The sequence below is a fragment of the Lolium perenne genome, chromosome 4 (assembly GCF_019359855.2).
Source record: "Lolium perenne isolate Kyuss_39 chromosome 4, Kyuss_2.0, whole genome shotgun sequence".
NCBI lineage: Eukaryota > Viridiplantae > Streptophyta > Magnoliopsida > Poales > Poaceae > Lolium > Lolium perenne.
The window spans coordinates 308,097,022-308,123,275 of record NC_067247.2 but is presented as its reverse complement, the minus strand read 5'-3'; the positions used below and the strand labels follow the sequence as shown (position 1 = coordinate 308,123,275).

Sequence of the window (26,254 nt, the reverse complement as noted above, 5' to 3'; positions counted from 1 at the left end):
TCTTATTGACAACATTCAACTTCGGGAGGACGTGGAGGATGACATTGTTTGGAGGCTTACGGAAAAAGGCGAATACTCCTCCAAATTGGCTTATGAGATTCATTTCCTTGGATCCATCGCCTCCAACATGAACAAGTTGGTGTGGAAGGCTTGGACACCCTCGAAAATTAAGTTCTTTGCTTGGCTCCTCTTGCAAAATAGGATTTGGACGGCGGATCACTTACAAGCAAAATTGCGACCGATACCCCCTTTGCAACCAAACTCTTGAGATCATTGACCACCTCTTCATAAGGTGCCGATACACTACTCGCATTTGGAATGCCATCAAGGAATGGATTGGCATCCCATCCATTCATTCGATGCAATGGGTTGGTCTCTCCATCGACTCTTGGTGGAACATGATGGCGGGAGGCACCACTCCTAGTAGAAAGGCTATTTCCTCGCTCACGCTTCTTGTCACTTGGAAAATTTGGAATGAGCGCAATGCTAGGATCTTTCGTAACAAGCAAGCGCCATCTCAAGTTACTATTGAGAGAATTAAAACCGATGCTCGTTTGTGGGTTAGGGCAGGTGCCAAGCATTTGGGCAACATCATGCCGAAAGAGTGATCCCTTGTAATAAATCTTTGCCTACTTTTGTAAAACTCTCCTTAATTAATAGATTAAGGCAAAGCTTTTATCCTCGTTTTAAAAAAAAAACAGGAAAACCACAAGTGTAACCCGAGCTACATGTATATTTGTCATTTTTTATGTTTTCCAATGTTATTTGACATCTACAATAGTGAACAGTGCAAACTTTCAAAACCTAAAAATCTGCTAGATTTTCTCATTTTTGCACAACCTCGAATATATAGTATCTAGAGTTCAAATTTTGCACATCGGATAGAACTCAACATTGTCTACATTAGATTTTTTCACATCTTTTTAGAAACTTTAAAATGTTATTTTTGATTTTTTCAAAGAAAACATGAGCTAACATGTAGCTCGTCCTACAAAATCCACACTCAAGAAACAGCCAAAATATAAGATAAATTGAAAGATTCCTTTTTAGAAACATACATAACTCCTTTTTATGTATAGATGCATTAGGTCAATTACCTGCTGTTTGTTTTCATAAAAAAATAACGTTGTAGTTTCTGGAAAACAAATAACATTGGAGATCTAAACTACTCATTGTTTCCAACTGAAAATTTGCCCATTGAGATACATTACTGGCTGCATCATGATTTTTTCAGAATTTCTAAAAAAAATTAGAAATATAATTTGCATTATTGAGATCACTGCTGCCCAAATGCATCAAAACTCTGTCTACATTTCACGACAAATCTAGTGAAATTAATTTCGTGGCATAAATGTTGCTACACATTTTGCTGTAAAATTAGTCAAAACTAATTTGACTTTCTAGGATAAAGATAGGTGTATGCTTATTCATGGAGGTAGTAGCAAAGTGTAGAGAACTGGTAAAACCACTTCTTTCAGCTATGCAAGAGACAGATCTATAGTGTTGGGCATCCCAGTTCTAGGTTAGAAAGCTTTCAGAAGGCAACATGCCATATAAACACAAATAGAACAAGTGAAACGTGGAAGCAATGAAATTCATCCCAGAAACAGGACATGCACACCAAGACCAGCATGCATAAGCACCAAAGAAACAGAAAATCTTCCAGAACTGACAGCAAAACATTCACACCAGATAGATGAGCTAAGCGACCATTCATATTAAACATTCTCCCATCGGTTCATACAGCAAAAGCAGTAAGTAGCTGACAAGTTCAATTGCAAATTCAACAAAGCAATTTGCAGCAGCAAGGGCATCTTTCTAGTTTTGAGCGTCGCAAATCCTAGACCCCAGATAGAGCCATTAACAGAAACTAAAGTGTTCGTTCCTCTCGAAAGTACTCTTCTTACACGGAGAAAACCGACCGACGGCAACCATGACATGAATGACAGGAGATAAATCTCATTTCTTGCCCTTGCCCGCAATGTTGAGCTGCTGGAGCCCAAGTAGCAGGTCGCTCGAGTCCAGGAACACCTTGTTGCTGGAGCTTGAGATGGTATGCGCAATCTCCCTGGCGGCTTCAATCTGCCTGAGAGCGACGAAAGCAGGGTTGTTGGCGATCGCCTGGCCTATCAGCTCTGCACTCTTAGCCTCACCCTGTTGAGATGTAGAAAGAAACATCAGTGTTTGGACAAGGTGATCTACAACTCCACAAAAGAATTGTATAACAACCACCAGTCTTTGGCTCAGGTGCTCTTAACCTAACAAATGAAACATGTAAAAACTACCAGTGTTTTAATCAGGTGATCTCAAACTTAACATACGAAATGTATAGAGAACTACCAGTGTTTGGATCATGTAAACCAACCAAATGAAACATATAATAAAACTACCACTGCATGGCTCAGTTGCTCTTAAACTAAACAAATGGAACATGTAAAACCACCAGTGTTAGGCTAAAGTGTTCTCAAACTAAAAAAAAAAAAGCAGTGCAATGTATGAAACTATGGAGACATAAACAACATTAGCAGTATGCCTCTAGTAAACATACAAATGAACGTCTGAAACTATGGACATGGCGAATAGATAGTCTGAACTATGTTCATAGTTATAAACAACATACCACTGAAAGTCTGAAACTACAAACATACCAAATGGGTCAAGTCTGAAACTATGTTTAGTGATATGAACATACCACTGAAAGTATGAATCGGTAAACATAGAAGGATGTTGCTACGTAGCGGCGCCGCACCGGCAGATTCCTGTGCGACGGCCCATTAACGGGTTTAAACGGCCTAAGCAGCGCGCGTAATGAAATGGCCAACGCGCTCCTCCGTAGAACGTAATTAGTTCACGTAACACCGCTCGAGTACATGCAGTAGTACTAGTAGCTTTTGCACCCGACACCTACAGCTAGCTCCAGCAACAAAAAGCAACTAGCTACACTAGTTAGCTCCAGATTCTTGTATGCACCTAATGTATAAAAATAACTATCGTTTTATTTTTACAAACTCATCAGGTTTATTGATAACCCTCCGGTTTAAAAAAAATAACTACCATCTTGCTTAGCAATAATATCTAAAGTATCAAATTATTTGAAAATATGTACCATGTTCTCACTAGCTACCAATTTTTTTTTAGGACCGCCACTAGACTTATTGTTTTGAAGCTCCACTAGCTACCAAATTATTTTGAAGGTAGCTACTGGGCTTCCCAACTCAGATTTAGCTGCTAGATTTTTCTGAACATTTACTAGATTCTAACTATCTAGCTGCCAGATTGTTTCGGAGGCAGTTCTTAGGCTCCGTGATTCACCGGCCAGATTGTTCTGAACACTTACCAGGTTCAGAGCGAGTAGCAACCAAATTCTTTTGAAGGCAACAACTAGACTCTGATTTAGCTCCCACATTGTTCTGAAAACTTTCCAGGTTCCGACTACCTAGCTACTGGATTCTTTTGAAGGCAACAACTAGGCTCTCTGATTCAGCTCCCACGTTGTTCCGGAGTAGCTATCATATTCTTTCGAAGTCAGCTACTATGCTATTCGAATTCAGCTGTTGCCCTGAGCACTTACCAGGTTCAAAAATCTAGCTACCAGATTCTTTAGAAAGCACATAGAAAATTCTTCAGAAACTACTACAATGCTCTTTAAACGGTTACTTTTCCTGGTGGGATGCGTCAATTAATTTGGGCCAGCGGTGTACAGGTTTTTCAGATAGCCTTTCGTGTTGTTTATAACTTTTGTTTTCTACAAAATTGCTTAGAAACCACTGTCAACGTTTCAGAAGGTGAACAATATAGTCATGCATGTAACAAATCTGCGATTTTAGAAGCGGTCATGAGAGAGCAGTAGAGCACGCCGCTCAAAGTAAAAAACCACGGAGGCAAAAAAATATAAGCAATAGAAAAAGGTAAACATTGTTTGTACCACATACACCTACTACAGCGAACATCGCAGCAAACAGTGAGCATTTGTACTATAGCACTATTGTATGCACTGCACGAGTGTTTCTGTCAAGAGCATTTCAAAGCTGCACAGAAACGCTGTGCATGCACTCTAGCGTGCCGCCGCATGGAACAGGGGGCGTGCGGCCCCTCTAACTAGCTTTTCCCAACATAGAAATAGGCGTTCACAAGAAAACCAGCCATCATAAACTCAACAAATGTTAGGCTCAAGTTTTCCCCACTAGTGTAATGAAAGACATGAAGCTATAAAGACACAACAATCACGGGCAATATGCCTAGTAAATATCACTGAACTGCAAACAGGGCAAGTAGATGGAGCCATATGAAAATCGCCTATCTAGTTAATATTTTGCTTACCTGTGCCCTGATAATTGCACTTCTCTTGTCTTGCTCAGCCTTCTCAACAATGAACTTGGCACGCTCAGCTTCCTGAGCAGCAACCTGTTTGGCTTCAATGGCATGAGTGAACTCCTTGCCAAAGCTGAGGCTGGTAATGGACACATCATCCAGAGCAATGTTGAAATTCTTGGCCCTCTCTGTCAGAATCTTCCTGATCTCCCTGCTCACAGCCTGCCATTACACAAAACGGCAAGTTATTCATTTGTTCTCAGAAGGACCAACTAGCATGAAAATAAATGTAAACACAACATTCGTGATGAAACAGTACCTCTCTCTGCGTGATAAGCTGACTGGCATTGTATTGTGCAACCACAGCTTTGAGTGTTTCATGAATGATTGAAGGCAAAACTCTCTCATTGTAGTTCTCCCCCAGGGTCCTGTACATAGTTGGTAGTTTCTCTGGCATGGGTCGCGTGAGCACACGAAGACCAATCCTCACCTGTCCAAGTTATCAAGCAGTATAAATCAGATATTATGATGAAAGGATTTGCTCTGCAAATGTTGCTTCTAAGCAGAAATGCAAAACAAGAAACCTGCATCTACAGTTGTACACACACATGAGCACAAAAAATTCACATGTTGAGCAAGATTTAACTTGTTCAGTGCCGTAAATGGTGATGGCAACATGTAACGATCAAGCCAGAAGTTTCTCTACATCACGTGAGCGAGACCAGATGCAGTACTACAGTAGCAACCCAGCAGTCAACATTTGTTTTGAAACTAGCGACCAGGAAACACGAAGACAAAAAAGGCATGCAGCCTAGGTACATGAGCGCGGATAATTGATTGGATGAGAAAGGGCAACTAATAAAAAAAAGTTAAAAAATGTATAATTACATGGAGGCGATTGTATGGTTCTCTTACGAACCTGCAAATGTGTACAAATAACTCTGATCCAATATATTTGTTCAAAAATAAGTGAATCTATAATATAAGACATGTTTACATATACATGTATTTTTAGACACGTATTTTAGATCGGATGGAGTACTATTTTATTTTGGATACGAAGGGGTAAGGCATTGATGTTTCTTCTTTTTAATAGGGGCGTAGCTACAGATCAGGCGACTGAAACTTACTAAATCTAAGTCACCAGACGGTAAGCTGAAGAGATAAATTGCCTAGGTTTCTTACATACAACGGGCCTACAGACAAAGCACTACCAGGCTTTGGATGCAGTCACAAAATGTGTGGCTTTCATGATTTTTCTTGTCACCTTTATATAAAGTGTATAGGAGAAAAAACAACAAAGCTCTATATTCATGCCTTTTGCTAGAAAAAAAGTGAAAAAAAGATGAGGTGCAACCTATATAAAATATAACTGGAAAATCTTAATTGCAACGCAGGCGAAACTAGAAAAATTTCAGTTGCAGCCCACGTGAAACTGGAAAATTCTCAGTTACACCCACATGAAAATCTCAATTACAACCTACATGCAACAAGAAAAATCCCAACTGCGACCAACATGCAATAGAAAAAATATCAATTACGACACACATGCAACTGAGAAAAATCACCAGGCATGACTTACGATCCACATGCAACTGGAAAAGTCTCAGTTGCGACCCACATGCAAGTCTCAGTTATGACCGACATGCAACTGGGAAACTCTCAGTTGCGACCCACGTGTAACTCGGGAATATCTCGGTTGTGACTTGCGACCCACATAAACTGGAAAAGTCTCAGTTGCGACCCACATGCAACTGGGGAAATCTTAATTGCGGCTCCAGTCGCGACTTGCAACCCACATGCAACTGGAATGTATCTACGTTGCGAACACATGCAACTGGGAAAAATCTCGATTACTATCGGCATGCTGAGAAAATCTCAGTTGCGACCCACATACGATTAGGAAAATCTCAGTTGCGATCTAGATGCAATTCGGAAAATGTCAATTACAACCAACGTGTAACTCTCTAAATTAACACGAATCATGACTTAGTCCAATGGCTTGTGATAATTTTCTAGGCTACAATACATGTGCCGCTATTTTTTTTCTTTTGCAAAGAACAGCAAGCACAGAAGGGGAAAAAAATGCTAAACAGCACATCTACAAAGACACGGAAAATGCATCCCATAACAAAGTTAATGCCCGCGATAAAGCAGTAGCCAGCGGCCTGCTAAAAAATCAGCTTGCAAGGCCTTTGGAGTAAAGGAGTTCCTGACACAAAACAATAAAATTACACTAATCTTGATGCACTTAATCTAATGGCTGACTAGGTGACTGAGATTTAATAAATCTAAGGCGCCTGATTTTCAGCAACTCCGTTTTAATAGAATGATGATCCGTGCACTTATTTTTCATTACTGAGCGTAGCGACTCTCACTCATCATAGTAAAAAGCATGATGCTTACAATTTAGTATTTATTTTTTTGATAAAACAAATCAGTATTTATGTTCACAAGAATTCCGTGTGATTATCATACTGTCTAGGCATGCGTTAGGAGAAAGCACTTATGTATTCAACTTGCTTAGAAAAGGATCACATATTTGTCTCATCATGCGAAGCATGTACAACCCTTAACTAGTAGCATCAAGGAGCGAATTAGCAGAGACGAGCGAAGGGGATCTGGGGTTACCATCTGGAGATCCCTGCTCCCGGAAGTGCTCTCGACGAGGTTGGGTCGCGCGCGTACGTCGTAGATGATGGGCCTCTCGATGAGTGGGATGATGAGGTGAGTCCCCTCGGGGTAGACCTGCAGACAAGGGAACGGAGGTGAGCGAATCGGGCGGAGCGGAGCAACCATGAGAGAGATCGGGGAGGTCCGAGGAGGAGGACTATTCACCTTGTCCTTGATCCCCTCGAAGCGGTTGAAGACGATTGCCCGGTGGCCTCCCTCGACGTTGTAGAGCGTGTTGGTGGCGCCGAACCAGAGCGCGCCGCCCGCCAGCGCCAGCTTGACCATGGCGCCCGCCCCCGCCGGCGCCTTGATTTTGTTCATCTCGGAGAAGCGCGCGCGGTCGCCGGGGATGGCCGGGGTTTAGCTAGGGTTTGTTTTCTGAGCGATTTGGGGGAGAAAGGGGGAGGCGGCGGAGGAAGAGGGAGGCTGGCAGGGGATGGTGGATTAAGTGGGTCGGGAGGGACGATCTGCGCCGTCAGATTTCGGACGGACGGACGGCGCGTTTCTTTCCTCCGCTGCAAGAAAACGAAACGAAATGCCATCGTCTATAGCGCACTGACTCCTGGGTCCCACTCCCTACGGTAGGCACGTTTCTCTTGTGTGACTCATCAACCTGCGTTTGTTGCTTCTCCACACTTTCGTGCAACCACAATCTATTGTCAAAGAAGAAATAGTTTATTTATTTATTTATTTGGAAAATGCAAATTATGAATTGGCTAAATTTCCCACCAAAATGTTTACAAAAATAAGCCTTGCGTACGGAATGCCACAAAGTATGTAACAATCTTATTTTCTTTACATTGAGCATGATTCCAAAGTTTTCTTTTACATTGAGCAAGATCCCAAAGTTAGTGCTGCTTTTCTTCTCTACTTTGCATCATGTCTCTTTTATTTCTTATTACTCCTTATTTAAACCGGCGATTCGGATGGGGAACATCTCTCGGTGAGACTATTTTTCCTCAGTATGCACGGGTTCTTTGAACTTCCTAATGTTTTAGTCCGGTGTCCTTCGAAACCTCAATTACTCTCGAGTCTAACAAATGTGTGGTCGTTCTTGGTGGTGAAATTCACACGGGTAGGATTAGACACATATATGCAAATTTATTCATGAACATAGCTACGAATTATCGTGCGAGCAACGATTATTAGATTATGAGAACTTTTACATACTGTGGTACTCCAAAACTATGTGGTGGAACCGTCCTAATGTAGCACCAATATACAATTAATTGTTTTGAGAGTACCAGAAGGGTAACTTCCACATGAACCTTCCATCCTGATTCCCGATAGAGCCATAGAACCTGATTGGGACCGACGACTCACACAACTTCGATCGATTCTGTGATACCCCCTCCCACTATGTCGCCGCCCCTTCTGGAGTTGTTGGCCGCCTCGCGCGTGCGGCCTCCAACGTCCTGGTCCAAGGTCTCTTCTTCCTCAACGCATGCAGACCTTTCACGTCTTGATTCCAGCTGTTGCGCCATGATGGCGTGTGCTCGTCGTACGCAGACACGCTGTTGGGGAACCCCAAGAGGAAGGTGTGATGAGCACAGCAGCAAGTTTTTCCTCAGTACGAAACCAAGGTTTAATCGACCAGTAGGAGAAAGGCGTGACTTCTGAAAGGTGTTGATGGCTGACTATTGACAGGGCGCACTACCGGCGTCAGCAACAATGTGGAACCTGCACACAACACAACCAAAGTACTTTGCCCCAACTTACAGTGGGGTTGTCAATCTCACCGGTTTGCTGAACACAAAGAATTAGACATATCGAATGGAAAGAGATATTTGCATAAAGTAAACAGAACAGGATTGCAGTTGAATTTAGCAGTAAAGGAAATAGGACCGGGATCCACATATCACTAGAGGTAGAAATAGCCTGTTGGGTGAACAAATTACAGCTGGGGAATTGACAGAATATCGATCGATACATGACAAGATGATTACTATGATAATTTGATATTGGGCATTACAACATAATGCATATACCGTAATCCAACTGCGTCTATGACTAATAATCCACCTTCAGTTTAGCGTCTGCACCCCTTCTAGTATAAAGTTGCAAGCAACAGACTATCGCATTAAGCAATGTGTGTAAAGTAAACTAGAATTACCCTTGGATAAAATATTGTTGGGTTATCCCTAGTAGCAACGGCACATCTACAACCTTAGAAGTTATAAAGTCGCTCTCCCAGGAAACTAGAGGCATGAACCTACTATCGAGCATAAATACCCCCTCTTGGAGTCACAAGTGTCCACTTGGCCAGAGTTTCTACTAGCAACGGAGAGCATGCAAGATCACAAATAACATATGACATGAATATATAATCAATCTTAACATAATATTCAACATTCATTGGATCCCAGCAAACCAAACATAGAGGATTACATAAAGATCATCTTGATCATGTAGGTAGCTCACACGATCGATACATGAAGCACATGGTGGAGAAGACAACCATCTAGCTACTTCTATGGACCCATAGTCCAGGGATGAACTACTCACGCACCACTTCGGAGGCGGGCATGGAGATGTAGATGCCTCCGGCGATGATTTCCCCCTCCGGCAGGGTGCCGGGAAGAGCTTCAGAACCCCCGAGATGGGTTCAGCGATGGCAGCCGCGACGAAACTTTTCGTGGATGGAGGCTCGGGTATCCAGGGTTTTCCCGAGAAGATGTATAAATAGGCGGAGGATACAGGTCGGTGGGACGCATGTGGGCCCCACACCTACCCTAGGCGCGGGCCAGCCCTAGGCCGTGCCTAGGGTGGTGTGGGCGCCCTGGTGCGCCTATTCGTCCCCCTCCGTACTTCGTCTTCGTTTCGGTAAAATATTAACTTCGGCTTTTGTTTCGTCCAATTCCGAGAATTTTTCCTGTACAACTTAATTGAAATACAAAAACAGCACAAAACAGGGAACTGGACTGTGGCATCTTGTTAACAGGATAGTGCCGGAAATCATGTAAAAGTGCAACGAAGTGTAAACAAAACACATATGAATTGGTGTAAAACAAGCATGGAGCATCAAAAAATATCGATACGTTTGGGACGTATCACGCCGCTGCCCGGTTCTGTCCGTCTTGGCCGCCTCGCACCGCCTCCTGGTGTGTGTGCTTATATAAGACGAAAGTTCCCGAGGGAGGCATGGATTCACTAGCATCTGAGTTCTAAACAACATGGTAAATATCTTGTCAATCTTTATTCAATAACGGACGGAGCCTTGATTAGGTGCAACCATAAGCATGTGCAAATACACCCCTTATGATGGATCCTAGAGCTATTTTCATGTGCATAAAGGAATCATTAAGAAATAAATGTCTCATCATAGGAATAAGATTTAGGGTCCCCGACATAAACCCCTCTAATGCAACCCATAGTGTTGGAACACGGTTTCTGTCACTCCGACCCCTCCAACACTAATGCATTACATCAAAGTGCAGCCCTATGAGCCCATATAGGTGAAGTAATATGCAGTCAATGTTCAAATAAAACCATCATAGAACAACATAAAAGATAGAAAACTTGACCAAATACTCATTGCACATCATATAGAATCATAGCCAGATCATCCTATGCCATCAGGAACATGGGGAACTACTCACAAGTGAAAAACATAATATGGACTAGAGGCATAATGGTTCCAACACAATCTGAATATATAATCTCCCCACCAAATAATGAAGAAGTACCAATCACAAACATGCAACCACACTAATAATAGTATTCGGGGTTCAATTCAACACAAACTATGAGGGGGACGACATCGATCTCGTAGATGGAGATGGTGATGATGATGGTGTTGGTGAAGATGTTGATGGAGATGCCTCTGACGAGGGGGCTCATCGGCAATACCCACCATGAGGGGCTTAGGGTTGACGGAATCCTACAAGTTAGCACGAGACATCGGATACCAAACGAACAGAAGGCGAGATTTTACCCAGGTTCGGGGCCTTCGACGAGGTAAAACCCTTACTCCTACTTGTATGATCTTCATTTATCGATGAAAAAGGTTACAATGGGGCAACCGATAGACTGCGTTGTGATGAACTCACCGAAGGCAAGGTTTCTAGGGTTTGGTGTATGAGGGATTGTGTAGGATGATTTCGATGTCCTCCGGTAGGCCCTCTCCTGGCCTTTATATAGGAGGCCAGGTCCCGAGAGTCCTGCTCGGGTTCGACTATGTTACAATGAGATGTAATATAATCTTTCATTATTCGATGTTTCCTCGTCTTGTCCACCAAGAATCCATCTCCTTCTACCTTTCCTTCATCGCAACCGACGTTTTGGTCCATCATAGGTTGCAATGATCTTCATGAATCCCTTGTTGGGCCGAAGGAGGTAGGTCAATGTTGGGTACCCGAAGGAAAATGCCCACATCAGCCTCCTCCCAAGCCAAGGAGGAGTGGGGATGTCGGCGTCGCTTTCCCCTTCACTGGAGGCACCGGTGCAGCACGATCTGCCCTCTCCCGGAGTAGGAGAGGACTTTCACCTCCGTCGCCACCTCAATAAATCTCGGGAAAAATATGGCTTAGGTTTTTGGGCGAAACGGAGCGTCCGGGATAAAAGGGGGGCCGAAACGATGTCAGAGGTGCGAACGAGTGTAGGTGGCGCGTCCAGGAAGTTGGACCGCACCACATGTGCTCGTTTGCACCTCGTGGCCCTTCTTGCTTGTTTCTTTCGCTCACGGCCTTCCTTCGGGTGAAAAACTGATCAGGTAATTTTTCCTCGAATTTTTGCGATCCAGACAGTTCTGAAACAAATAAAATACAAAAAATGAGGTTTTATGCCTCCCAAGAATTAAATACCAATGAAGGGGACTTTGTAAGAAAGTCACGGAAATCATCTAAAAATGCATAAATAACAATGTATGAAGGCAAATAACAATGAAAACTAACCCTATATATAGCAATAATGATGATGCAAATTGCACATATCAGTTGGCCTCGCGCGCATTCTGAGCGGCTGCCGAAATACCCTTTAGTTCTGATTGGTTCCTCCGACACATTGTCGTGCGCTACATGCCTTATCTCGCCGAGCAGTGCGTCCACCCACGCGTCCTTATCCCGCCGAAATTTTTGTTACCACCTTTAGTCTCGGTTGCACCCACCAATCGGGACTAAAGGTTGTCATTGCGAGCGCATTCTGAGCGGCGGCTGAAATACCCTATAGTCTCGATTGGTTCCTCCGACACAGCGTAGTGTGTTACCACCTTTAGTCCCGGTTGCACCCACCAAGAGTGTTGCATTGTCGAAGGGCAAAAGTGCCGACTCCTCGAAGGGCAAGAGTGCTGCACCGCCGGGCGTCAACTCTGATGATGACTTCATGCCTAGCAGCAAGGGCAAGAGAGCTGCATCGTCAAATGGCAAAAGTGCCGACTCCTCGAAGGGCAAGAGTGCTTCACCGCTAGACGTCCACTCTGACGGTGACCACCAGCTCTGGTTTCCTCTTCTTCCTGCTCCTCATCTTCATCGACATCATCCACTATGAAGACATCCTCCTCGTACTCATTTTGTCCCTCCTCTGCTCACCACCAGCTCTAGCTTCCTCTTCTTCCTGCTCCTCATCTTCATCGGCATCATCCACTATGCAACCATCCTTCTCGTATTCATTTTGACCCCCCTCTGCTGGCCACCAGCTCTGGCTTCCTCTTCTTCCTGCTCCTCATCTTCATCAGCATCATCCACTATGAAGCCATTCTTCTCGTACTCATTTGTCCCTCCTCTGCTCACCACCAGCTCTGGCTTCCTCTTCTTCCTGATCCTCATCTTCATCGGCATCATCCACTATGAAGCCATTTCTGTCGCACTCATTTTGTCCATCCTCTGCTCACCACCAGCTCTGGTTTCCTCTTCTTCCTACTCATCATCTTCATCGGCATCATCCACTATGAAGCCATCCTTCCCGTACACATGAGTTAATGCATTTTTAATTAAAAATGGCAAAATGGTTAATATTTTGGCTAGTTACAACATTTATTTTAGAAAACAGAAAATGATTTTGGATTACTTTTCCAAATTCAAACACTTTTCATGTTGAAAGTTTTGTCAGATTAGAAAGTGTTCAATAGTTATTTAAATTCATATTTAAACACTTATCAAATATGTAAAAGGTTGGAAAACAGAAACCCTAAAAAAGGACATTTAGTCCCGGTTGCGCCAACCAACCGGTACTAAAGGTGCGTTACGCGCGTGAAATTAAGCGGCGGCCGAAAATGTCTTTAATCCCAATTGCAGCCACCAACCGGGACTATAGGCTAGACCTTTAGTCATGGTTAGTGGTTCCAACCGGAACTAAAGTTCGGTTAGTGGTGCCAACCGGAGTCCTTTGGTATATAAGTTGCCACTTCTTCCTCCTTGTTCATTATGCGAACCGGGACAACCATTTCTCTGCCAGTTGCCGAACCCTTGCGCGCACGATCCCCGATGAGCTCGCCGTCCACTGCCACCGTTATCGCTGCCGAGACGCCCACGAGCTCCGTCGCTTCGTTCTCTTCGTCCTCGCCAAACCGCGCGAGCCGAGGTGCTCGAAATCAACGGAATCGTGGGACATCTCCATCCCCGACGAGCTCGCCGTCCCACTGATTCCGGCAGAGATGCAGGATCACCGAATGAAATCTCAGTACAAGAACCAAAAAATTCCTGCAGTGCCTGAGCCTCAAATCATATGAAATCTGACGCCAGACCAACGTTCTATGACAGATGTATCATAAAATAACTCAACTTGTAGAACTTCTATGACATATGTGAAATCGCTAACTGATACGTCTCCAACGTATCGATAATTTCGTATGTTCCATGCCACTTTATTGATGATACCTACATGTTTTATGCATACTTTATGTCATATTTATGCATTTTCCGGCACTAACCTATTAACGAGATGCCGACGAGCCAGTTGTTGTTTTCTGTTGTTTTTGGTTTCAGAAATTCTAGTAAGAAAATATTCTCGGAATTGGACGAAATCAACGCCCAGGGGCCTATTTTCACACGAAGCTTCCAGAAGACCGAAGGAGTCACGAAGTGGGGCCACGGGGCGCCGCCACAGTAGGGCGGCGCGGCCTACAGGGGGCCCACGTGGCCCTGCTGTGTGGGGCCCCCGTGACGCCTCTTGACCTGCCCTTCCGCCTACTTAAAGCCTTCGTCGCGAAACCCCCAGTACCGAGAGCCACGATACGGAAAACCTTCCGCAGACGCCGCCGCCGCCAATCCCATCTCGGGGATTCAGAGATCGCCTCCGCACTGCCGGAGAGGGGAATCATCTCCCGGAGGACTCTTCACCGCCATGGTCGCCTCCGGAGTGATGTGTGAGTAGTTCACCCCTGGACTATGGGTCCATAGCAGTAGCTAGATGGTCGTCTTCTCCTAATTGTGCTTCATTGTTGGATCTTGTGAGCTGCCTAACATGATCAAGATCATCTATCTGTAATGCTATATGTTGTGTTTGTTGGGATCCGATGAATAGAGAATACTATGCTATGTTGATTATCAATCTATTATCTATGTGTTGTTTATGATCTTGCATGCTCTCCGTTATTAGTAGAGGCTCTGGCCAAGTTTTTACTCTTAACTCCAAGAGGGAGTATTTATGCTCGATAGTGGGTTCATGCCTCCATTAAATGCAGGACAGTGATGAAAGTTCTAAGGTTGTGGATGTGCTGTTGCCACTAGGGATAAAACATCGATGCTATGTCTAAGGATGTAGTTGTTGATTATATTACGCACCATACTTAATGCAATTGTCTGTTGTTTGCAACTTAATACTGGAAGGGGTTCGGATGATAACCTGAAGGTGGACTTTTTAGGCATAGATGCATGCTGGATAGCGGTCTATGTACTTTGTCGTAATGCCCAATTAAATCTTACTATACTCATCAAATCATGTATGTGCATGGTCATGCCCTCTTTATTTGTCAATTGCCCAACTGTAATTTGTTCACCCAACATGCTTATTCTTATGGGAGAGACACCACTAGTGAACTGTGGACCCCGGTCCATTCTTTTAATCGAATACAATCTACTGGAATACTTGTTCTACTGTTTTCTGCAAACAATCATCATCCACACTATACATCTAATCCTTTGTTACAGCAAGCCGGTGAGATTGACAACCTCACTGTCACGTTGGGGCAAAGTAATTTGGTTGTGTTGTGCAGGTTCCACGTTGGCGCCGGATCCCTGGTGTTGCGCCGCACTACACTTCGCCGCCATCAACCTTCAACGTGCTTCTTGACTCCTACTGGTTCGATAAACCTTGGTTTCTAACTGAGGGAAACTTACTGCTGTACGCATCACACCTTCCACTTGGGGTTCCCAACGGTCGCGTGCTGTACGCGTGTCAAGCTAAATTTCTGGCGCCGTTGCTGGGGAGATCAAGACACGCTGCAAGGGGAGTCTCCACCTCCAATCTCTTTACTTTGTTTTTGTCTTGCTTTATTTTATTTACTACTTTGTTTGCTGCACTAAAACAAAATACAAAAAAATTAGTTGCTAGTTTTACTTTACTTGTTGTCTTGTTTGCTATATTAAAAACACACAAAAATAGTTACTTGCATTTACTTTACTTATTTCATCATGTTTCCTCCTAAGTTTATTCTTAAGGATGTACCGGTAGGTCGAGGGTCTATCCTCGGGAAAGATAATATAGAAGATTTTTTCACTCATATTAGTACGGTTGAAGATTTTGAAGATAGACACCTAGTAGAACTTGCTCCTACTTATGAAATTGCTGCTGCTTTTTTAGTACAAATGTTAGAAGCTAGATTTGTTAACCTCAACCCCGTAATGCAGAATATGTTCCTTACACTAAGTGATATGGAAGATGGAGAGAAGAAAGATTTTGTCCTAGAAACCCTTCTCAAAGAATTTGGTGATGTAGCAAGAGAAGCTAGAAAGGTCTTTACTAAATATAATATGCTTGGCTCTTATACAAACTTTGCTAGCACCCTTGAAAAGATGGAAAAAGATAGACAAAAGTACACTAATAAAGTTAATTATGAGGGGGATATTAAAACATCAATACCTTGCAAGCTCTTGGGAATGTGCGAGGCACTAGAAAAGAATTTTGATTGGATTGTTCCTGAAGATTTGTTTGATGAGAGTAGCAAGCCTAAGGGTAATAAAAAGGGATCCTCTGAAACTTACATAGATAAGATACAATGCATAGTTGAGAAAACTCCAAACCCCGCTGTAGATGCATCATCTCTTGATAATACTTGATATACACTTTATGCGCCTAGCTGAAAGGCGTTAAAGAAAAGCGCTTATGGGAGACAACCCATGATTTTACTACTGCACTTTTATTTTATATTTGAGTCTTGGAAGTTGTTACTACTGTAGCAACCTCTCCTTATCTTAGTTTTGTTGCATTGTTGTGCCAAGTAAAGTCTTTGATAGTAAGGTGCATACTAGATTTGGATTACTGCGCAGAAACAGATTTCTTTGCTGTAACGAATCTGGGCCTAATTCTCTGTAGGTAACTCAGAAAATTACGCCAATTTACGTGAGTGATCCTCAGATATGTACGCAACTTTCATTCAATTTGAGCATTTTCATTTGAGCAAGTCTGGTGCCTCAATAAAATTCGTCTTTACGGACTGTTGTGTTTTGACAGATTCTGCCTTTTATTTCGCATTGCCTGTTTTGCTATGCTTGATGGATTTTTCGATTCCATTAACTTTCAGTAGTTTTGTGCAATGTCCAGAAGTGTTAAGAATGATTATGTCACCTCTGAAAATGTGAATTTTGATTGTGCACTAACCCTCTAATGAGTTGTTTTGAGTTTGGTGTGGAGGAAGTTTTCAAGGATCAAGAGAGGGAGATGATACAATATGATCAAGGAGAGTGAAAGCTCTAAGCTTGGGGATGCCCCGGTGGTTCACCCCTGCATATTTTAAGAAGACTCAAGCGTCTAAGCTTGGGGATGCCCAAGGCATCCCCTTCTTCATCGACAACATTATCAGGTTCCTCTAGTGAAACTATATTTTTATTCCATCACATCTTATGTACTTTGCTTGGAGCGTCGGTTTGTTTTTGTTTTTGTTTTGTTTGAATAAAATGGATCCTAGAATTCATTGTGTGGGAGAGAGACACGCTCCGCTGTTTCATATGGACAAATATGTCCTTAAGCTTTACTCATAATATTCATGGCGAAGGTTGAATCTTCTTCGTTAAATTGTTATATGGTTGGAAATGGGAAATGCTACATGTAGTAATTGGTAAAATGTCTTGGATAATTTGATACTTGGCAATTGTTGTGCTCATGTTTAAGCTCTTGCATCATATACTTTGCACCTATTAATGAAGAAATACATAGAGCTTGCTAAAATTTGGTTTGCATAATTGGTCTCTCTAAGGTCTAGATAATTTCTAGTAAGAGTTTGAACAACAAGGAAGACGGTGTAGAGTCTTATAATGTTTACAATATGTCTTTTATGTGAGTTTTGCTGCACCGCTTCATACTTGTGTTTGTTTCAAATAACCTTGCTAGCCTAAGCCTTGTATCGAGAGGGAATACTTCTCATGCATCCAAAATCCTTGAGCCAAACACTATGCCATTTGTATCCACCATACCTACCTACTACATGGTATTTCTCCGCCATTCCAAAGTAAATTGCTTGAGTGCTACCTTTAAATTTCTATTCTCTATCTTTGCAATATATAGCTCATGGGACAAATAGCCTAAAAACTATTGTGGTATTGAATATGTACTTATGCATTTTATCTCTTATTAAGTTGCTTGTTGTGCGATAACCATGTTCCTGGGGACGCCATCAACTACTCTTTGTTGAATATCATGTGAGTTGCTATGCATGTCCGTCTTGTCTGAAGTAAGGGCGATTTACCATAAGTTGAATGGTTTGAGCATGCATACTGTTAGAGAAGAACATTGGGCCGCTAACTAAAGCCATGATCCATGGTGGAAGTTTCAATTTTGGACAAATATCCTCAATCTCATATGAGAAAATAATAATTGTTGAATGCTTAAGCATTAAAGAGGAGTCCATTATCTGTTGTCTATGTTGTCCCGGTATGGATGTCTAAGTTGAGAATAATCAAAAGCGAGAAATCCAATGCGAGCTTTCTCCTTAGACCTTTGTACATGCGGCATAGAGGTACCCCTTTGTGACACTCGGTTAAAACATATGTATTGCGGTGATAATCCAGGTAATCCGAGCTAATTAGGACAAGGTGCGGGCACTATTAGTATACTATGCATGAGGCTTGCAACTTGTAGGATATAATTTACATGATGCATATGCTTTATTACTACCGTTGACAAAATTGTTTCTTGTTTTCAAAACCAAAGCTCTAGCACAAATATAGCAATCGATGCTTCCCTCTGCGAAGGGCCTTTCTTTTACTTTTATCTTGAGTCAGTTCACCTATTTCTCTCCATCTCAAGAAGCAAACACTTGTGTGAACTGTGCATTGATTCCTACATACTTGCATATTGCACTTGTTATATTACTTTACATTGACAACTATCCATGAGATATACATGTTACAAGTTGAAAGCAACCGCTGAAACTTAATCTTCCTTTGTGTTGCTTCAATGCCTTTACTTTGAATTATTGCTTTATGAGTCAACTCTTATGCAAGACTTATTGATGCTTGTCTTGAAAGTACTATTCATGAAAAGTCTTTGCTATATGATTCATTTGTTTACTCATGTCATTTACCATTGTCTTGGATCGCTGCATTCATTACATGTGCTTACAATAGTATGATCAAGGTTATGATGGCATGTCACTCCAGAAATTATCTTTGTTATCGTTTACCTACTCGGGACGAGCAGGAACTAAGCTTGGGGATGCTGATACGTCTCCAACGTATCGATAATTTCTTATGTTCCATGCCACTTTATTGATGATACCTACATGTTTTATGCATACTTTGTGTCATATTTATGCATTTTCCGGCACTAACATATTAACGAGATGCCGAAGAGCCAGTTGTTGTTTTCTGCTGTTTTTGGTTTCAGAAATCCTAGTAAGGAAATATTCTCGGAATTGGACGAAATCAACGCCCAGGGGCCTATTTTCACACGAAGCTTCCAGAAGACCGAAGGAGTCACGAAGTGGGGCCACGGGGCGCCGCCACAGTAGGGTGGCGCGGCCTACAGGGGGCCCGCGCGGCCCTGCTGTGTGGGGCCCCCGTGACGCCTCTTGACCTGCCCTTTCGCCTACTTAAAGCCTTCGTCGCGAAACCCCCAGTACCGAGAGCCACGATACGGAAAACCTTCCAGAGACGCCGCCGCCGCCAATCCCATCTCGGGGGATTCAGAAGATCGCCTCCGGCACCCTGCCGGAGAGGGGAATCATCTCCCGGAGGACTCTTCACCGCCATGGTCGCCTCCGGAGTGATGTGTGAGTAGTTCACCCCTGGACTATGGGTCCATAGCAGTAGCTAGATGGTCGTCTTCTCCTAATTGTGCTTCATTGTTGGATCTTGTGAGCTGCCTAACATGATCAAGATCATCTATCTGTAATGCTATATGTTGTGTTTGTTGGGATCCGATGAATAGAGAATACTATGCTATGTTGATTATTGATAAATCTCCGACGTATCGATAATTTCTTATGTTCCATGCCACATTATTGATGATATCTACATGTTTTATGCATAGTTTACATCATATTTATGCATTTTCCGGCACTAACCTATTAACAAGATGCCGAAGAGTCAGTTGCTGTTTTCTACTGTTTTTGGTTTCAGAAATCCTAGTAAGGAAATATTCTCGGAATTGGACGAAATCAACGCCTAGGGGCCTATTTTCACACGAAGCTTCCAGAAGACCGAAGAGTCAACGAAGTGGGGCCACGAGTTGGCCAGATGATAGGGCGGCGCGGCCCAGGCCTTGGCCGCGCCGGCCTGTCTCCTGGGCCCCTCGTGTGGCCCCCTGACCTGCCCTTCCGCCTACAAATAGTCTTCGTCGCGAAACCCCCAGTACCGAGAGCCACGATACGGAAAACCTTCCAGAGACGCCGCCGCCGCCAATCCCATCTCGGGGGATTCAGGAGATCGCCTCCGGCACCCTGCCGGAGAGGGGAATCATCTCCCGGAGGACTCTACGCCGCCATGGTCGCCTCCGGAGTGATGAGTGAGAAGTTCACCCTTGGACTATGGGTCCATAGCAGTAGCTAGACGGTTGTCTTCTCCTCATTATGCTTCATTGTCGGATCTTGTGAGCTGCCTAACATGATCAAGATCATCTATCTGTAATGCTATATGTTGTGTTTGTTGGGATCCGATGGATAGAGAATACTATGTTATGTTGATTATCAATTTATGTCTATGTGTTGTTTATGATCTTGCATGCTCTCCGTTATTAGTAGAGGCTCTGGCCAAGTTTTTGCTAGTAACTCCAAGAGGGGGTATTTATGCTCGATAGTGGGTTCATGTCTCCGTGAATCTGGGGGAGTGACAGAAACCTCTAAGGTTATGAATGTGCTGTTGCCACTAGGGATAAAACATTGATGCTATGTCCGAGGATGTAGTTATTGATTACATTACGCGCAATACTTAATGCAATTGTCTGTTGTTAGCAACTTAATACTGGAAGGGGTTCGGATGATAACCTGAAGGTGGACTTTTTAGGCATAGATGCATGCTGGATAGCGGTCTATGTACTTTGTCGTAATGCCCAATTAAATCTCACAATACTCATCATAATATCTATGTGCATGGTCATGCCCTCTCTATTTGTCAATTGCCCAACTGTAATTTGTTCACCCAATATGCTATTTATCTTATGGGAGAGACACCTCTAGTGAACTGTTCTACTGTTTTCTGCAAACAATCATCTTCCACACTATACTGAAATACAATCTACAATACTTGTTCTACTGTTTTCTGCAAACAATCATCTTCCACACTATACATCTAATCCTTTGTTACAGCAAGCCGGTGAGATTGACAACCTCGCTGTTTCGTTGGGGCAAAGTACTTGGTTTGTGTTGTGCAGGTTCCACGTTGGCGCCGGAATCCCTGGTGTTGCGCCGCACTACATCTCGCCGCCATCAACCTTCACGTGCTTCTTGACTCCTACTGGTTCGATAAACCTTGGTTTCTTACTGAGGGAAACTTGCCGATGTGCGCATCACACCTTCCTCTTGGGGTTCCCAACGGACGCGTGTCGAACGGAAAGACAATACGTCAACCACGCGCATCAAGCAAAATTTCTGGCGCCGTTGCCGGGGAGATCAAGACACGCTGCAAGGGGAGTCTCCACATCCCAATCTCTTTACTTTGTTTTTGTCTTGCTCTATTTTATTTACTACTTTGTTTGCTGCACTAAATCAAAATACAAAAAAATTAGTTGCTAGTTTTACTTTATTTGCTATCTTGTTTGCTATATCAAAAACACACAAAAAATTAGTTACTTGCATTTACTTTATCTAGTTTGCTTTATTTACTACTGCTAAAATGGGTACTCCTGAAAATACTAAGTTGTGTGACTTCACAACCACAAATAATAATGATTTCTTATGCACACCTATTGCTCCACCTGCTACTATAGCAGAATTCTTTGAAATTAAACCTGCTTTACTAAATCTTGTTATGCGAGAGCAATTTTTTGGTGTTAGTTCTGATGATGCTGCTGCCCATCTCAATAATTTTGTTGAATTATGTGAAATGCAAAAGTATAAAGATGTAGATGGTGACATTATAAAATTAAAATTGTTCCCTTTCTCATTAAGAGGAAGAGCTAAAGATTGGTTGATATCTCTGCCTAAGAATAGTATTGATTCATGGACTAAATGCAAGGATGCTTTTATTGGTAGATATTATCCCCCTGCTAAAATTATATCTTTGAGGAGTAGCATAATGAATTTTAAACAATTGGATACTGAGCATGTTGCACAAGCATGGGAAAGAATGAAATCTTTGGTTAAAAATTGCCCAACCCATGGACTGACTACTTGGATGATCATCCAAACCTTTTATGCAGGACTGAATTTTTCTTCGCGGAACCTATTGGATTCAGCTGCTGGAGGTACCTTTATGTCCATCACTCTTGGTAAAGCAACAAAGCTTCTTGATAATATGATGATTAATTACTCTGAATGGCACACGGAAAGAGCTCCACAAGGTAAGAAGGTAAATTCTGTCGAAGAAACCTCTTCCTTGAGTGATAAGATTGATGCTATTATGTCTATGCTTGTGAATGATAGGACTAATGTTGATCCTAATAACGTTCCGTTAGCTTCATTGGTTGCTCAAGAAGAACATGTTGATGTCAACTTCATTAAAAATAATAATTTCAACAACAATGCTTACCGGAACAATTCTAGCAACAACTATAGGCCATATCCTTATAATAATGGCAACAGCTATGGTAATTCTTATGGGAATTCTTAAAACAATAATAGGAACACACCCCCTGGACGTGAAGCTATGCTTAAAGAATTTATTAGTACACAAACTGCTTTTAACAAATCTGTTGAAGAAAAGCTTGGGAAAATTGATATGCTTGCTTCTAAAGTCGATAGTCTTGCTGCTGATGTTGATCTTTTGAAATCGAAAGTTATGCCTAATGAAAATCTTAATAATAGAATTGTTACTACAGCAAATGTCATCCAAGTTAGAATTAATGAGAATATAAGATTGATGGCCGAATTGCGTGCTAGGTGGGAAAGAGAAGAAAATGAAAAAGAAGATAATATAGCTAAAGTTTGGACTACTACCACCACTAGCAATGCTAATGCTCCACAAGTTGCTGCACCTCCTACTATTACTAATAAAAGAATTGGTGTTAGCAATGTTTCCACTTCTAATGCAAAGCGCGAAAAACTGCCTGAAACTGCTAAAACTGCTGAAACTGCCTGTGATAAAACTGCTGAAATTTTTTCCAACATTGGGGATGATGATCCCATTGCTTTAGATTATAATGGTTTGAATTTTGATGATTGCCACATCTCTGAAGTTATAAAGTTCTTACAAAAACTTGCTAAGAGTCCTAATGCTAGTGCTATAAACTTGGCTTTCACAAAACATATTACAAATGCTCTCATAAAAGCTAGAGAAGATAAATTAGAACGCGAAGCTTCTATTCCTAGGAAGCTAGAGGATGGTTGGGAGCCCATCATTAAGATGAAGGTCAATGACTTTTATTGTAATGCTTTATGTGATCTTGGTGCAAGTATTTCTGTTATGCCTAAGAAAATTTATAATATGCTTGACTTGCCACCATTGAAAAATTGTTATTTGGATGTTAATCTTGCTGATCATTCTACAAAGAAACCTTTGGAGAGAGTTGATAATGTTCGCATTACCGTTAACAATAACCTTGTCCCCGTTGATTTTGTTGTCTTGGATATTGAATGCAATGCATCTTGTCCCATCATATTGGGAAGACCTTTTCTTCGAACTGTTGGTGCTATCATTGATATGAAGGAAGGTAATATTAAATATCAATTTCCTCTCAAGAAAGGTATGGAACACTTCCCTAGAAAGATAATGAAGTTACCTTATGATTCTATTATTAGAACAAATTATGATGTTGACACTTCGTCTCTTGATAACACTTGATGCACACTTTCTGCGCCTAGCTGAAAGGCGTTAAAGAAAAGCGCTTATGGGAGACAACCCATGTTTTTACTACAGTACTTTGTTTTATTTTTGAGTCTTGGAAGTTGTTTACTACTATAGCAACCTCTCCTTATCTTAGTTTTGTGCTTTGTTGTGCCAAGTAAAGTCGTTGATAGTAAGGTTCATACTAGATTTGGATTACTGCGCAGAAACAGATTTCTTTACTGTCACGAATCTGGGCAAAATTATCTGTAGGTAACTCAGAAAATTATTCCAATTTACGTGAGTGATCCTCAGATATGTACGCAACTTTCATTCAGTTTGAGCATTTTCATTTGAGCAAGGCTGGTGCCTCAATAAAATTCGTCTTTACGAACTGTTCTGTTTTGACAGATTCTGCCTTTTATTTCACATTGCCTGTTTTGTTATGTTCGATGGATATTTCGATTCCATTGACTTTCAGTAGCTTTGTGCAATGTCCAGAAGTGTTAAGAATGATTATGTCACCTCTGAACATGTATATTTTGATTGTGCACTAACTCTCTAATGAGTTGTTTTGAGTTTGGTGTGGAGGAAGTTTTCAAGGATCAAGAGAGGGAGATGATACACCATGATCAAGGAGAGTGAAAGCTCTAAGCTTGGGGATGCCCCGGTGGTTCACCCCTGCATATATCAAGAAGACTCAAGCGTCTAAGCTTGGGGATGCCCAAGGCATCCCCTTCTTCATCGACAACATTATCAGGTTCCTCCCCTGAAACTATATTTTTATTCCATCACATCTTATGTGCTTTGCTTGGAGCGTCGGTTTGTTTTTGTTTTTTGTTTTGTTTGAATAAAATGGATCCTAGCATTCATTGTGTGGGAGAGAGACACGCTCCGCTGTTGCATATGGACAAGTATGTCCTTAGGCTTTACTCATAGTATTCATGGTGAAAGTTTCTTCTTCGTTAAATTGTTATATGGTTGGAATTGGAAAATAATACATGTAGTAATTTGCTATAATGTCTTGGATAATGTGATACTTGGCAATTGTTGTGCTCATGTTTAAGCTCTTGCATCATATGCTTTGCACTTATTAATGAAGAAATACATAGAGCATGCTAAAATTTGGTTTGCATATTTGGTCTCTCTAAGGTCTAGATAATTTCTAGTATTGAGTTTGAACAACAAGGAAGACGGTGTAGAGTTGATGTCTACGGGAGCTTCTATTCTTGTAGACAGTGTTGGGCCTCCAAGAGCAGAGGTTTGTAGAACAGCAGCAAGTTTCCCTTAAGTGGATCACCCAAGGTTTATCGAACTCAGGGAGGAAGAGGTCAAAGATATCCCTCTCATGCAACCCTGCAACCACAAAGCAAGAAGTCTCTTGTGTCCCCAACACACCTAATAGGTGCACTAGTTCGGCGAAGAGATAGTGAAATACAGGTGGTATGAATAAGTATGAGCAGTAGCAACGGCACCAGAAAAGTGCTTGCTGGCGTGTGGTTGATGGTGGTAATATTGCGGACAGTACAGATGCAGTAGAACAGTAAACAAGCAGCGATAGCAGTATTGGAAACAAGGCCTAGGGATTATACTTTCACTAGTGGACACTCTCAACATTGATCACATAACAGAATAAATAGATAGATGCTAGACTCTACACCCTCTTGTTGGATGATGAACACCACTAATTGTGTAGGATTACACGAACCCTCAATGCCGGAGTTAACAAGCTCCACAATATTCGATGTTCATATTTAAATAACCTTAGAGTGCATGACATATCAACATAACCAAACCAAGTACTAACATAGCATGCACACTGTCACCTTCACGCTACGAAAGGAGGCATAGATCACATCAATACCATCATAGCAATAGTTAACTTCATAATCTACAAGAGATCACAATCATAGCCTACGCCAAGTACTACACGATGCACACACTGTCACCATTACACCGTGCAGGAGGAATAAACTACTTTAATAACATCACTAGAGTAGCACACAGATAAATTGTGATACAAAACACATTGCAATCATAAAGAGATATAAATAAGCACTTCACTATGCCATTCATAACAGTGAATAAGTATTCTGTGAAATATAGCCTAAGAGACCCACACGGTGCACACACTGTCACCTTTACACACGTGGGACAAGGAGTCTCCGGAGATCACATAAGTAAAATCCACTTGACTAGCATAATGACATCTAGATTACAAGCATCATCATATGAATCTCAATCATGTAAGGCAGCTCATGAGATTATTGTATTGAAGTACATAGGAGAGAGATGAACCACATAGCTACCGGTACAGCCCCGAGCCTCGATGGAGAACTACTCCCTCCTCATGGGAGACAGCAGCGTTGATGAAGATGGCGGTGGTGTCGATGGAGAAGCCTTCCGGGGGCACTTCCCCGTCCCGGCGGCGTGCCGGAACAGAGACTCCTGTCCCCCAGATCTTGGCTTCGCGATGGCGGCGGCTCTGGAAGGTTTCTCGTACCGTGGCTTTTCCGTCTCGAGGTTTTAGGTCGAGGACCTTTATATAGGCGAAGAGGCGGAGTCGGAGGGTCGAAGAGGCGGTGAGGGGGTATGGCGGCACGGCCAGGGCCTGGGCCGCGCCGGCCTACCTCCTGGGCCCACCAGGGCTCCCCTCTGGTGACTCTCGGGTGTTCTAGAAGCTTCGTGGAAAAATAGGATGCTGGGCGTTGATTTCGTCCGATTCCGAGAATATTTCCTTACTAGGATTTCTGAAACCAAAA

At 42.4% G+C, this 26,254-nt stretch overlaps 1 protein-coding gene across 1 annotated transcript; it reads right to left on the bottom strand.

The window, feature by feature from the left end:
- Positions 1–1,697: 1,697 nt before the first annotated feature.
- On the bottom strand, positions 1,698–7,413 carry LOC127296057 (prohibitin-1, mitochondrial). The gene is made up of 5 exons (XM_051326086.2): positions 7,150–7,413; positions 6,943–7,059; positions 4,631–4,801; positions 4,321–4,533; positions 1,698–2,154 (listed from the first exon to the last, which is right to left on the bottom strand). The coding sequence occupies exons 1-5, from the start codon at positions 7,303–7,305 to the stop codon at positions 1,960–1,962; spliced, it is 852 nt and encodes a 283-aa protein (XP_051182046.1). The 5' UTR covers positions 7,306–7,413; the 3' UTR covers positions 1,698–1,959.
- Positions 7,414–26,254: the final 18,841 nt, after the last annotated feature.

Bases quoted from the DNA above. Each gene is read 5' to 3' on its own strand.
- LOC127296057 (XM_051326086.2), bottom strand. From the start codon at position 7,305: ATGAACAAAATCAAGGCGCCGGCGGGGGCGGGCGCCATGGTCAAGCTG. The intron at 4,534-4,630 runs GTACTGTTTCAT...GTGTAATGGCAG, and splicing joins AGCTTATCACGCAGAGAGAG to GCTGTGAGCAGGGAGATCAG. The intron at 2,155-4,320 runs GTAAGCAAAATA...ACATCTCAACAG, and splicing joins GTGCAATTATCAGGGCACAG to GGTGAGGCTAAGAGTGCAGA.